Here is a 15957-nt window from a genome sequence, read left to right on the forward strand (position 1 = left end):
TTCATTAAAAGCCTCCATAAGAAACAGAAATTCCTCTTTCCAGGATGTCTGTGAGAATGAAGGAAGGTGTTGCTTGGGGGGGGAAAAAAAAGTTTTCAGTCAACTGTAAAACAGCAAAACACAAAAAATATTTCACTATTGATATTTGTGTGTGTTTGTGTGTGTGCAAAACCTGACTCTCATTGGTCACAGTTGACTGGAGGTGTGTAAACGGTGCCACCTGGAGCTGCCTGACTCATTGGTGCTGGACTCAAGAGCAGGACACACTCTGTAAAGCTGTTTGTCGTGAGTAGATTCTGTTAAAAGCTCATTATACATTATTATTATTATATGTGCTATATATAGATTAATTAAATAACAATTTATCTGCACAATCTACCTAAAGATATGATAAAAATGACACCTATGACGTTAAATATGCGTGCTTACAGGTTATATCCGCCTTTTCCACTTCTATACTAGTGTCTATACAACTGATGGTGAGGACAGAGACTGCTGATAACATCACTAATTATTGCTGCATCACCACCGTGTGTGTGTGTGTGTCAATAATTACTGCATCTTCTCTCTTGTGTGTATCTGCAGCCAACACTCCACAGCCTCCTCATGCAGTGCTGCAGCTAAAACACTGACTGTCCTTAGCTGCCCCTCTTCGTCCTCTTCCACCACTGACATCTTCTTGTCCGTAAAATCCTTCTCTTCCTCTCCTTTTTTCCTTCACAAACTGTCCTCTCCTCCTTCGCCTGCTTTCATATGCATTTTTCTGACTCACTGCCATCCTGCGAAGTTCAGGCAGTACAAATGAGCAGCGTCGAGCTTGTTGCAGTCACTGGTCTCCATTTGCATAGAGCAGACTTGACCTGAGCTTTGTGTAAATGAGTCTGAGCAGCACAGCACAACTTTCTCACACAATGCGAGTGTTTCAGGTCACATGCAAGTCGAGATCCAGCAAATGTCTTTTTCTCACATTAAATGATGAAAAACTATAGTGGATGTTATAAGTTTATTAGAAATGTTTCTGGACCTCATCGTGGAAGGTGTAACTAAGGAGAACCTGACTTGAAAAACATCTACTGAATAGGTTGACGGCAGTGAGACTAAGAAGAAAATTGCGAAACCGAACACTTATGTAAGTCCACTATGTCCCTTGTCCACTTGGTTGGGAGAAACCGAAACTCCACCCAGAGTTGGGCTGGATCCAAACTATACTCTAATCAGGTTGGGGCAGGATCTCATTTTACTGCTCAGGTCTTTGCTCAGTATCAGCTCTGACCATGTGTTATATCATAATCAGCGCAAGAAACAGAAAATATCTTAGGAAATCCCTAGCTTCTCAGACTTTCAGCCTGGCTGATTATCAGAGATGACATTCAACATTTTTTATGATTATTGGAATCAATGTGATTGCTGATAAGAACATTTAAAGATGCGCTTCTCTGGCTCTGACTGGTTCATTTTTGGGATTGTGACTTGTGTGTTCAAAATTCAGAATTATTTACTATTAATGTGAACTGGTTCGTTTTAATCTCTGTGAACTGAACTTTGAGCTGGATCTTTTTAATTGTGAACTTGCACAACACTGGGAGTGGCTCGAGTTGTGTTTCAAAGGCGAAGCAGTAGATAATTCAAAAGTCATAAACATCCTATACCTTCTACACTGAGGTTGCAAAAACACCACAATTTTATGATCCATTTTTATGACAACAAGCATGCCCAGTTTCCCAGTTACACCACTGAGAATGCCCAAATTATTTATGTAGCTTATGTAGCTTTATGAAGGCTTAAGTTGGAACTTATTTTAGCTTCCATTACATAACATCATTCATATGAGTTCGTGTTTTTACATGTTATATGTAACATTAGCTGATGGTCATAATAACATAAACTAATGTTGAGTCTCGTAGAGCTAACTTGAATGCAATGGCAAACATCATCAAGTTCATTTATTAATCCATAATTTAGCCAGCTAATGAGCAAAAAAAAAAAAGATAGGTATAGTAAACATCCCTCATTTTTCATTTTTCCTCTTCCTTCCCTCATCACTAGTTGGCTCTTGTTTTCATCCTTTGTTAGTTCTCATTTCCCTGATCACTCCTTATTTACAGACTTCACATCCTCTCACTCACTCTTTCACCACTGTTGTGGTGCAGAGTTTGTCTTATTTAGTTTAATTAGTTCAAGTAAGAACTTTATTTATCTTTATTTTTTTACGACAGACATGATAATAATTTGACTTAAGTTTTAATTTTTGTTTTGTTTGTTCTTTCAGATTCAATAGCCTGTGTGTGTTTAGCCCCCCTTTACGTTCATGAGTGCATTTCCTTTGAGTTTTTTTGAGAAAATAAACCTTTGCTCAGAGGATTAAAGTTTCCTGGCTGATTCCATGCATTCTGATCCATGATGATGACAGTCAACCTTTTATTCTAAACCTCTGTATTAACAACAGGCTATAACATTATTTCTTGCACGTCACTTACCATGGCCAGTCATACTCTCATTCTCAACCAACGACTGTTACTTGTAATGTTACTGAAGTGTGTCCTGAAGCTGTCTCTGAATGTTCGTTCTACTATTTGACAGCAGCTGCCCTTTCGTCTCTATTTGGGCCTGGTTGCCTCGCCCCAGATGTCCAACATCTTCCCCTTCCCCAATTCATCCTCCTTTTCTCCTCTTCCTTCATCTCTACCTGTACCTTTCCCCCCATGTCCATCGCTTTACTCTCCTTCTTCTCCTAATTTTCAGACATGAACTAAATAAGTCAATAAATTGATCAACTCAATTTCATTTATATTGCGCAAAATACACCTTCCGTCAGGTGTAAAAAATACTATCACAAAACGAAAGGTGCACTTGGTTTGTTGTTAACATGAAAAAAGGCAATTTGGAGATCTGTAAAACACCTTTCCTGGTAAATTTCCCTAAACTGTATCAGATACAGATAAGCTCTGTTCTGCTGCTCTACTGTTTGGACAGCAGCTTCCAATGAGGTCCTCATTTCCTCCTCTCTCCTCCTCCCTTAACCGTCTCCCAATTATCTTTCTATCTTCATATCCACTCATTTCTCCTCCCATCTTTTCATTCACCCTCATGCTCTCATTCCTCTCTTCTCCCCGACCCCTATTCTCTTCTCTTCCCACCATTCCTATTTTACTTCTCCTCCCCTCTTTTCCTCTCCTCTAAGTTCCTCTCCCTCCCTAAACTCCCCGTCTTTCACTTCCTCTTCCCTACCTACCTCTTCTCTAAATCTACCCTCCTCCTGCTCTCATTACCCTTGTTATATCACCCCGGCTGCCAACTTCTCCAGAAATCTGCCCAGCCCATTCTCTTGATATTTCCACCCTCCCGCCATTACTCTCAACCTCCCCCTTTCTCCTTCATCCCACCCTCCCTCCTCTCTCCTTACTGTTTCAGAGGAATGCTGCGCTGCACAGAGCTGAGCCGGGTTTTAGTTTCAAGGTCCAGACGGCTGATTAGATAAAGAGTTCAATAAAACTGCAAACTGCAGGGAGAGGCTATGTACACTGATAACACAACACCGCTGCAATTCATGAAACTCACTTCACTGTGTAAGAGAGAGACTATTTTTGCACAAAAGGTGCCATAAAGATACCTATGACACATGGTAATGTTGCTTCCTTGTCTAAATGTGCTGTTTTTACTTAAGAATTTTTGCTTGTCGTTGATTTATATATTTATTCAAATGTTTTTTATAGTCTTTTTGCCTCATTTGTATGTTGCTTTGGACAAAAGCGTCTGCCAGAATAACAGGTGGAAACCATGTTTCCATCCAAATGCATCGCAAAATTTCTCAAGTCAAAAAACATTACACTGTTGCATAGCAGAAATTGGCGCAACGCGGTGATGTGATTAATAGAGCGCCATTCAAACCTCAAATGCTGAAAAACAGTGTAGAAAACACAATAGAAATAAGACATTTCTATTTGTTTCATGTATTAATGTGAGAGAGTTTCCATCAGATCTGTATAGAGCGATCAAGGATGTATTAGAGATCTGTAGGAGAGATGAGGAGATTGTCAGAGTGGAAACAGCTCATCAGTCATGTGAGTTGGTGTTTGTACATCTGAACTTATTCAGGAAAAAGTGTTTCCATCTTCCATTTAAGTGCATTAGCTGTGTTGCAAAAAAAAGCAAAAACCTCAAGCAAACAAAACCTTATTTACTTCCAGTTGAGTTATCATGATGACAGAATTTTAAATTTTGATAGCAGTATAAAAAAAAAGATATTCACGTTTTCCTAAGAACACAAAACAGATTTTTTTTTTTAATTTAAGACCTCTACACAGTGCAAGTACAGAAAGTCACAGAACACTGCCTGTTTTTTGTTTTTTTTAAGCTGCAAGCCAGATTTCAGACAGGACAATATCGACTGACATGAACTGAGGTCATGAATGAGCACTAAGGCCACATACAGACAGAATAAGGTACTGCAGCGAAAAGTTATCTCTCTGTGCATTTAGGCTGCAGCAGAAGAGGCTGACCCTATTCTGATTCTATAATTAAAAAATACTATATGTACGTAACTTATTGTGTTGCTTTAGTATTGATTCTTTTGGCAACCTTACTTTCAATCTACGTAGCCGAATCTGTCTGTATGAGGGTGGGTGTGTGATTTAAAAAAAAAAAAAAAAAGCTCAAATGTGAGATACCTGTGTTTTTATAAGTAAAAGCAAAACATTTTTAAAACAGTTTTCAAGAAAGGAGACTGTCTGATGGTAATTTCTAAATAAATGTGCCAACTGTGTACGTGTATATGTCATACATAGGCTACAGGTTGTGTGTACGTGTGTGTCTCCTTTATGCCAAAGGGAGGGTATAGCTAGGAGATATAGCTAATGCCTTCTCTCCCTCTCTCTCTCTCTCTCTCTCTCTCTCTCTCTCTCTCTCTCTCTCTCTCTCTCTCTCTCTCTCTCTCTCACACACACTCACACACACACACACACACACACACACACACACACACACACACACACACACACACACACACACTCGAGCTAGTCATACATCCAGTCAGCCATAGTCATACCCTGTCATGAGACTGAGTGAGCGTGTGCAGGAAGCTAGAACGCTGTTTGAATAAAGACTGAGGCCAGTGTGTGTCTGTGTGTGTGTGTAGCTTGGGGGCGGTGAGGTCAGTGTAGCACAAACAGGCCACACTATGGAATGCACTTACTGTAAAGGCAGAGGTAGGAAGCAAGGATAGATGGGAAATTACCAGCCACCAGAACAAACGCTGACCAAGTTAAGCTGCAGCTGGTAAAAGCAAACTGACACTAGACAATTATACTCGGAAGCTGACTGGACAGATTATACTGTTCCTGGCAAAACGAGGTCCTTGTGACCACTCCCCACTCGTCAGAGATCTATTCAGACATGTTTGATTTCTGGATAATATCCTGAAGGAGCCTGGCGGAACCACACCTAAAGATAAGCCGAGGGACTTAAACCTCAGCCTTTTTTCCTTATTCACTGGATTCCTTCAGAAACATTTCAATTGGATGGATCGGCTGTCAATCGATGGCACTCTGTGTACTGTCAGGGATGCAGATTACATCACCACATGCATCACATTGCTTTTTTCAGTGCATTTCCACTGGAACTGATTATAAACTTTAATTTGTGCTAAACAGAAAATTAGAGAGATTAAGCTACTACTCATGTGATTACACAAAATTACTGTAATAAAGGTTAAAACATGGATAAGCAAATCTGCCTAAATACACAGTCTCACTGTCTGGGCTCACAAGATACATACAGCCCACCTCATGCTTGATTTTAATTAGTTAATTTTGGGTTTTCACCACCTCAAGGTCTACATTTGTTGTAGTGATCCAGGTAGCAATTCGGGAGAAAATCACTTACAAGAATACAGGTTAAAGTATGCATGAAAAGTGTCTAAAGCCTTTATAATCTCGCCAGGACCAGGCTATTATTAAAGACAGGGATTTATTAATACTTAACATTATTTTGTGAGTATATTCTTTCATGGCTATGTTATTATACTGATGGAGTATAGTGATATTTTCCTTCTTTTTCTACTCTGATCTTAGATATGCTGGTATTTGAATACCAGCTTTTAAAGGTCCAGTGCATAAGATTCACAGGGATTAAATTGCCAAATTAGTATGTTTTCATTAGTGTAGAATCACCTGAAAATAAAGGGGGGATGACACGCAGCAAAGGGCCACAGCCAGGAGTCGAACCGGTGGCCGCTGCAGAGGACCAACAGCCTCCGTACATGGGACGGACGCTCTACCAAATGGGCTACAGGGCTGTCCCTTATCTGAATATTTTTAAAGGATAAATGAGTAATAATAAAACGAAACACCTTAAAACTGTTTAGTAAATAACTGTGACCAAGATATGTGATGAGGGGAATATTTAATAGCTGAATAATAAACTAGTCATAGCTCTCTGTTAGATAAACTATGTAATGGCATCTCTGTTTCTAAATTATCTCATTGTTATATCACGCAGTTTATGGTTATATTGGTCTGACCTAATTATCGGGCCAGCTCATGTCTGTATCATAACCATACAGTGTTACAGTGAACTATTCTGGAAAATGGTTTTGAATGGAGAGGATTGTTTACAGTGTGATGACTGATCTCTGCCCTGTCACATCAAGTTCACAGCTTCCTGACAAGACAAAAGGCATTCATTTATACCAGACTGGACAAAGTTTAGTCTGAACTTGCCCTTTGCCAGGCATGTTTCATAGCATGACCTACAACAGATTTCAAATGGGGAATTTTCCACCAGGCAAAAAGCTGTCACCTCTACCAGCCACTGGGTGTGTTTACACAATGTTCTGGTCATTAGAAATACACAGAACAGAGGATGGGCCATTCATACATTGTTTTATTCTCCTTTAATCTCCTTTACAATAACAATGTGTCATGACAATGTGACATTGTGAAAGGGGTCACTCGTAGTGATGAGTCTGCAGAGCCACATCTTCACGGTTGTACAGAACTTTATAGTTTCAGCTCAAGGTTTAGCTGTTCAGTCCACAACCTCACTGTTATGGTTCACACTGTTCACTGCTCTCATAGCATCATTTTTGCCCCTAACAGGCAGCTGCTTTCAAAGAAAATGCTCTAAAAAACACTGTACACTACCTGCTCAGCACTAAACAGCAGTCATACAGGTAGCGACTAGCTAGTGAATTTAGTGGAGCGTTAAGCAGCTGAAGAGCCAAACAAAGGGCTAAAAAGAGAGTGAATATTGGACTTCAATTCATCGGGTGGACACAAACATGTCTTCAAATGATTTATAATTTTGTGACATTTCTTCTAGGTAAATAAACAACTGCTGTTTCTACTGTCCACATCTAGACAAAAAAACTTTTACTGAAGGTTTAATTTGAAATGAGATTATGTAAGTTTGACCTAAGAAATAACACATTTTCTCCACAACAAACTTGAATTGATAGTCAAAAAACAAAACCTTACTCATTTCAATACACCTAGAAGTTTTGCTGCTGCAGTCTTACTTGGTCTGGTATGACCAGCAGCTTAAAGGCACCATATGGAGTTTTCTTATAAACAAACAAAAGTTGCGTTTACATTCAGTGGTACCGAAACGCCTACTGTGCCTCCTTGCAGTCTAACCAATGTGTTGAGTGCTTTTCCTTCCTCATAAAAATATTGCAAAGGGAATTTTATAAGTATTTAAAATCCAGCATTGTTTACATCCACATTAACAAAGACAGTATTATACTTTCTGCTTTTGCGAGTGAGGGACCACTAAGGTCTGGAAAAACAGACTTGTCCAGGCAGCCAATACAGAAGCTGATCTACTGCATGCTTGTAGTGCATCATCTGAGTTTACATCAGAAAGTTGTATAAACAGAATTAATATGCATTCATGGTGTTCCCAGCTGTCCATATATAAAATGAGTTCTTCTTTCCCAACTTCATTGGTGTTACCACTACCTGTTGATGAGTGGAATGGTGTGAAGCCATTAGCAAGACTGTGTGCTTTGTTACCTGCATGAGCACATGCGCATGTGTGTCCTTACACACATGCATGATATCAACAAAAGTTGGACACACTCATAAAAAAGCAGCTACATTAACGCAGGAACTCCACAGGTAGCCTTTAAGATGTCCAATGCATAGGTTGACTTTAAAGTAACACAAAATATCCCAATAAATTTAGATTTATCTCCATTTCTGCCCATCAGAAGCTTTATGTCTTTCCTTTCAAATCCATCTTCCGGGCTGACATAAACAGCCACATAATCACTCCAAAAACACATTAGGGAAAATATGTTAATGAACTGTCTTCTGAAGTTGTTTCAACTTCATCCAGTAAACATCCACAGTTTAATCAATGGAACTAGCATAAAGAAAAGATAAGAAGAGGAAATCAAAAATAAAACTAAGACAGACAGAGGGCAGCAGAGCAAGACTCAATGAGTAAAAGACAGCAAAAAGGAGAGAGAGAAGAAAGAGGGGAACAACGTGGTTTTACAGAGCACGACATATCTCAGTACATGTTACATAACTAGAACATTATGTCTTAATGTATGTCTGTGTATGTGTGTGTGTGTGTGTTATTGGAGGGCAGCAGTGGGACAGACAGACTGCAAAAAATCTTGCAAAGAACCAAGGGAGGCACAGGGGGTGTTCATGAGAGGCAAAGGGGAGGAAAAGGGTATTGGGTTTCCTGTTTAACCCCCTCCCCTCCCAGAAGGGTCAGGAAGGTCACCAATGACCACCCCCCACCCCACCACACACCCACACCCACACACATACACTCCATCCCATCCAACTCCCACCACCCCAAAGAATCCCAGTGTACAGGAAGTGCAAACCCTATGTCTCTCCCTGGAGATTTATTTTCTAAAAGGAAAAACCATGGAGGAATGTTTTCCCCCCTCTCTCTCTCTCTCTCTATCTCCATCCATCTCTCTCACACACACACTCTCTCTCAAACACACACATACACAAAGGGTGAGCATCCCTATTAACACCCTTTCACTTGAACCCCTTCACCCCTCCCTATCTCAGACTCTCTCTCCCGACATTCGACCTCCTCTCTGTCATGTCGTATCGCAACACACACACGATCTCTTTAACACACTCTCTCCCTCACACACACGCACACACGTGTGGAGGAGCTAACACTTGACGGAGGGTTAAGTGGGTGAGTGTCCGTTTTATTGCCCATTACAGCCACAGAGCCAGAGCTCACAGGATGCTAATGGCTAAAAGAGGCTTCGGAGGGGCAGAAAGAGATGGGAGGCAACGGGACGAAACAGCGGGCATATTTTGGGGGGGGTGACACCCCTGCACCACACACACACACACACACACACACACACACGAGTGCCTCGTCTCAGTCAAGATGGAATCTATTATTCCTTTGTTTCCCTGCAGCTTCTGGAGGGAACTGAGCCTGACTGAGGGAGGGAGGGAGTGTGTGTGAGTCTGTGTATATATGTGTGCGAGAGATAGAGGTATTCAAGGTATACAGCTGAATTCTAGTGACCAACTGTGTGTATGTGTGTGCGTGTGTGTGTGTGAGAGAGAGAGAGAGAGAGAGAGAGAGAGAGAGAGAGAGAGAGAGAGAGAGAGAGAGAGAGAGAGAGAAAAAAAAAAAGACAACGGTGCGACAAAAGAAGGAAAAGCAGCCACGAGAGTGATGGGGAGACAAAGACTGCCAAAGGCAACAACAGAGGCAGAGGTAGCTCTGTGTGTGTGTGTACGCATGTGATGATGTGTGTAGATATGAGCAATCATGAAGGCAGTGACAGAAGTCAGACAGCACAGCCAGACAGACCTCACAGACAGACAGTGAGTGTGTGTGTAAGAGGCAAATACAAGGGAGACCAATGGGAGGAAATCGAGGACAGGGAGTGAGGGAGGAGAGGGGGAAAAAAACAGGCTGGAAAGGAGATAAAGAATTTAAGAAGAGAGAAAGACCGTCTAACACACAAACTTAAGACAGACTCCAGTTTCCAATAGACTGTCAAACCAACCCAATCAAAATGTGCCAATTTAAACTAGTTTTCATCTTTATGAGTGCTGATGAGAAATTTAACTACAGCAGTAAACACAAAAACACACTGAGTCAGCCCTGCTGCTTGTTTGTAAGTAACTAAAATGATATTGTGCACTTATAAAAGTAACTAAAATAAAAATAAACTAAAAGACGTTCCCTGTGTATTTTTTAATCTTTGTCAATTTGGTCAAATTTCTCAAAACAACAAGCAGGAGGAGACATCGTAGCTGTAATACCTATTCTGAATTTTTAAATCTTTGCCCTGACAAATATTCCATCTATCTATCTATCTGTCTGTCTGTCTGTCTGTCTGTCTGTCTGTCTGTCTGTCTGTCTGTCTATCTATCTATCTCTTTTTAACCTTTTCAAACAGTAAAAAACTAAAATGAAATAAAAAAAACTCTGGAAACAACAGCAACAACAGCAACAACAGCAACAACAACAACAACAACCACAACAACAACAACAATAATAATAATAATAATAATAATAATAATAATAATAATAATAATGATAATACTCTTTATTTTGGATGGCATTTCTGCCTGGCATTTTTAAAGTGACAGAGATGCTGACAGGAAATGCAGGGGGGGGATTTTGACATGCAACAAAGGTCCCATGTTGTGGTGACATGGTATGCATCTTAACCACCCGGACACACCCTATGATGAATTTTGAAGCCACCAGGATTTAACATTAGTAAAACTTTCCCACAGCCTAGAAAATCTACTTTTCCTGCATGAAACCATCTCAGTGGGACTATGGGACAAGTGGACAGAGATGAAGACACTAGCATGTATAACTACACAGGTCTTTACAAAGTCCGGACCAAGATTCGCATCTAGACCCAGCAAATATCTCCTGTTATGAATAAATTATTAAGTATAAGGTTTTATATTTTTAAACAAATTCTCGCAATTAACATTATCATAATAAATACAGTTGAAATCACAATAAGGTCAAGTGCAGTATCCAAATCGCAGAGGCTGCAATTTCTTGATTTAAAATGTGATGAAACAGCATTATGATAAAGTACTGTTGTGCTGAAGCGATGCCCTGGCCTACAAATCTTGTTCTCCAAATTAAAAAAAATACATTTTTTTTTACAGCCACCAACAAATGTCCCATCATCAAGGTTTTAACAGTTTTCAGTGAAAATTAAAATTTTGATCCAATAATGCTCATTCCTACTAATCATGAATCATATTGCAATTAAAATATCTGTAAAAATAATCCCAAAATGATTTCTTTTACCATAATGTGCAGTCCTTTTCTCTATACATCCATACAATGTTAGTGATCTTGACTATGGAGTGTAAGTGCTACCATATTTCCCCATTGTTTACAACATTGTCATGGCAACTGCTGCACAGGGTGCTGTGTGTTGTTGCTGCAGAGTTCACTGAAAAACAATTAAATGAGGACCTTTGAGAAATACATTTGAGAGCCCTTCATGTAGTCGGTCACACAATGTGAACGCAAACAAGAAAAAAGGTGGTTTTTGGCAGGATATGAAATAAATGAGAGCCCTCTAGGAAAACGGTATTCAGTTACCATAACACATCAATTGGTAAGCACAATGAAACAATTACCAAATATTTTTACACTATACTCAACAAATTTTAAAGTTAACAGTAAAAAACTACTGCCTCCCAACTACTGACCTTGCAATCACCTTTCTCACCAGAGCAGATGGTGTGAGGAGAGATTAAAAAAAAAACTGTCACAGTAAAGCCAAAAGACGACAAACAAACACAGAATGGAGGTTAAAAGGACAAGAAGCACCAATCTCACTGCAACATGGCCTTCAAGGAAACATCAGCTTCATTTCTGCTTTAATTAGAAGAGGTTGTGAAACTTCTACTGTGGATCACTAAGAAAACTCCAAAATTATGACAACTGTTCAAAGTGAAGTCCCAATCTAAACTCCAGCCAAAAAAGTACATATAAATGTTATATTATTATAATATATATTAAATGTGTGATTATATGAAAAACAAAAACTCAATCAATCCTTTTTTACCTCTTAAGATGCAGATGGTATTGGTATCTTTACTTGACAGTCAATTAAAAAAAACTAATCAAACACATCAAAATGTGGTGCTGAAAGAACATTATGACATTAATGTTTTTATAAGTCTGCACTAAAATGCCACCAGACCCTTAGCAACAAAAAGAAATCAGAGTAAACTTCAACAAGTCACAGCTGCTCTTTTAAGGGCTGCAGGAGGTTAAATGGCAAATCTGACATAGTTTAGGCAGCCTGGTGTGTGTGTGTGTGTGTGTGTATTATGTATACACTGTGCGTCTGCTATGTGGAGTGGAGTCTGGTTACACTCCAGAAAAACGAACACCTCACTGCTTTGTCCGTCAACATGTTTCTGTGTGTGTGTGTGTGTGTGTGTGTGTGTGTGTGTGTGTATGTGTGTGTGTGTGTGTTTGAGTGAGTGTGTGATGCAGTGAGACCATATAAGGCTGCATGGCTGCTTCAGAGTTACAATACAGTGAAAAAAAAAGAGTAAGAAGTAGCAGAGAGAATGTGCAACATGGAGACCAAAATACACTGAAAAATAAAGACAGACAGGAAATACGAGAACGAATGAACTTGGTGACCAACCAAGAAGGTAAAGAGGGAGAAGGTAAGACTGAAAAGTATGAGAAGAAAAGATGGAGAGATGGCAAGAGGTAAAGAGAAAGATGCCAAGAGGCTGCATGCTTTCCTCTCTTTCACCCCATTACTCATCCCTGCTCTCACTCTCTCACCCCTAGCTCCTTTTTCTCCCCTCATCTCCTCCCCTCTTCTCTATATTCTTTCTTCTATATTATTCTGACTCCACAAGGTTTAAGATGCATTTAGGAAGCAAGCTTCCCGCATATGTGGTAATCGAATAATAACAACTACAACTACAACAACAACAATAATATAACACTTTTGAAAAACAGGTTACAAAGTGCTTCATGAAGACATAAAAACAAAAACAGAAAATACATAATAAGTAAAGTAAAATTGATATAGTAAAAACAACAAGTGAAGTATAAGTTACTAAAACACTAAAAAAGTAAAAACAAAGGAATAAACCATTTGAAAGAATTAAATTCCTGAAGAAGTGCTCTTGAGGACAATATTTGTTTACTTAAGTGCAAAACTGAAAAAAAATGAGAGTACATAAACACAAACAGGGAAAACCTAACTTTGAATCATTTTACTTCAGGGACAAATCCTCTTAAGGAGTCAGCAGAGGCTGCTGTGTTAATAATAAAACTCACTAATTCACTTGCTGCCAACTCTATTGCCAAATTTATCAAGTGTCCAGACCACAAATTTGAAGTTTTCGTTGCGTAATCACATGGGCCTTGGTAATGCGTTCACTACTTAAGTATCTTGCAACAATTCAGGATGCCTGAGGGTCCTGGGAAAAAGCATCCACACTTAAAATCTTGAAGTTTTGTAAGCAAAAAACAAATGTGTCATCAAAGTCTCAAATGTCCCCAAAAGAAAACGCTTTTAATAATAATTTGGTTGTCATTTTTAATATGATTTCATTCTTACTGACATTTATTTAATGAAACTTTCAGAGGCATAAAATGGTGCAGAAAATTCCATTTGTATGCAAATAAACAATTGATGTCATGTTTTTACTTCAAAACTGCCAACAACACAGTTTACTTTAAAGTCCTGGGTTAATTTATAGCCACAGTGGGTGACTTTGCAAAGGTTAGTCAGGCTTTAACTAAGATTAGGTGCTTTGTCATACTCCTTCTTTTACTGGCAGGTCATTTACACAGCAAGGAGCAGAACTTTTGTACACCTGACAATGCAGAACAAAATACTGTCACACACTGTCTTCTTCACATACAGTCAGATGTATTTAATAACAATGTTTTGGTGCACAGACCTTCATCAGGTTATCACCCTAAATAACCTTTTGTTCTGTAAGGTCATTCATACAGACTATCTCTTCCTCTTTTTCATTTCCATTTCTTCATCTTCTTGTCTGCACATCTGTCTCCTCCTCTCTGGTGCTGAACTTTGCGACACTCCTAATGCACTCCTCCCTCTCTGCACTGCACGTGGCCTGATGCCTCACTTGACTCATAGCGATCAGCTCTCTCCATCTTTTCCGTTGATTCACTGACGTATTAGGCAAACTTTTCAACCCTACATCACACACAAAAACTGCAGCAGCAGGAGGAGACTAACAAGACAAAGGCGGTGGAGCAGGATAGATGCTCATGCAGGAAATTATATTTAGGGAAATGGCCGCTTCCTGTTTTCCCATCCCAACCACCTGATCTAAGAGCGCCAGAGAAATTAACTCTGAAACACCACCTACTGATATAAATGCAGTGGGAGGTCTCGCACACACTGTTGTAGTTCTGGCAGCCTGCCCTTATAAATTAACAGCTGCTGAAGTAAAAGATGTTTTCAATTACTTCCAGGTATTGCTATGCACTAAAATGCCATTTCCAGAAAACTAAACTTTCACTAAACAACCACTGGAGGCCTGTTTGTGAAATAAAAAAAGCCATAATTCAATGCACCAACAATGCTGCACATAGGGTGCATTCCAATACCAACATTACTATACTATTTAGTATGCCAGGTAAATATTTAATGTAGTATTTCAAATGCAGTATGCCAGATATACCAGGATATCCTACTGTATCAGGCCGCATTTTAGAGTATGCAAGCCACTATACTTTTTGAACTATTCTGACCCATAATGCTCTGCGAAGCTTAAGACACACTGCACCTCACGATGACTGCTCATTTGATGCTGCGTTCCAAATTGCATTATTCTTCTTTTTACTTCAAATTTCACACTACAAACTGCAACACATATACGAGCAAGAGGGTTAATGTTCAAGGAACACTATTACTACAAGGTAGTATGTCCCAATTGCATGCATATTGCACGCAACAGTACAGTACAGTATTTTGTTAGGGCAGCTGCAGTGTGTACTAGAAGTAAAAAGAAAAAGCACGCAATTTGGAACACAGCAATTGTTCTAGTAGTACAGTCAGTACCCGTTTAGAGATCAGAATAAAAGTGGTTATATCGTACTTTGAAGTTAAAACAATTATGTTTAGATTAAAACTAGAGATGTTTGTGATTGGTTAAGGGTGGGGTGTGATTTAGTCACAAAGGACATCCATCTCTGACAATAACTACACACCACAAGACAAGGAGAGGAAGAGGAGGAAAGACAAGAACAACAACAACCAGTGTTAACACAGTACCTTGATGTCAAAGTTGCAGTCAAAGCGCTTGATGAGGACGATGAAAGCGCCTGTCAAGTTGTCCCTCGGCGGGGGCTCGATGGGCTCACATGCATTTTCTGGTCGTGCTCCAATCAGGAAGCCCTACAGGGATGATACAAGAGTCATACAGAGTCATTTTCCAAAATAAGACATAAAAAGCAATGACACAACACACTTGAAGTTTAGTAGGACACTTGTATAAAGACCACTGTTTGGTTAACAAACTAAAAACCACTTTACAAAAAGGATGCTCTGTATTCAAACAGATTAAAAGAACCAGTAATAATGATGAACTATTATATTGCTGAAAATGTAGTGACCTTGTTCACTTCTTCATTCAGTTTCACTCATTTCTGCATCAGAGTTTGTGTCATTTAAGCTCAATAAATAAAAAGCTACACAGGAATGATTACTGTTCTGGTGATGTGCACTTTGACAAGTGTTAATGTCTACAGATTCAAATAGTTATTAATGGTCATTAGTGGGGATGGTATAGTAAGGATTTTGCAGATACCAATACTGCTTATTGATACCCTAATTTTTTGCAAAATTTAAAGTAAAGGCATGAAACTACTGCTGGTCATATTTCAACAGGACTTAATAGTTTTGTCAGTGTTTATTATGATTCATGTTGACAGCTGATGGAGTGCAGGCTAATCACAATA

The 15957-nt window shown here is 39.3% G+C and overlaps 1 protein-coding gene across 1 annotated transcript in view; it reads right to left on the reverse strand.

Annotated features, from left to right (window-relative positions):
• The window catches only part of rnf13 (ring finger protein 13), a 57862-nt gene that overhangs the window by 24563 nt on the left and 17342 nt on the right, over positions 1-15957 (reverse strand). The window contains exon 4 of the mRNA XM_084723281.1: positions 15272-15394. Within this exon, the coding sequence (XP_084579407.1) occupies positions 15272-15394 (123 nt within the window). The remainder of the gene's footprint in view (positions 1-15271; positions 15395-15957) is intronic.

The sequence above is a fragment of the Lutjanus erythropterus genome, chromosome 7 (assembly GCF_056507025.1).
Source record: "Lutjanus erythropterus isolate fLutEry1 chromosome 7, fLutEry1.hap2, whole genome shotgun sequence".
NCBI lineage: Eukaryota > Metazoa > Chordata > Actinopteri > Lutjaniformes > Lutjanidae > Lutjanus > Lutjanus erythropterus.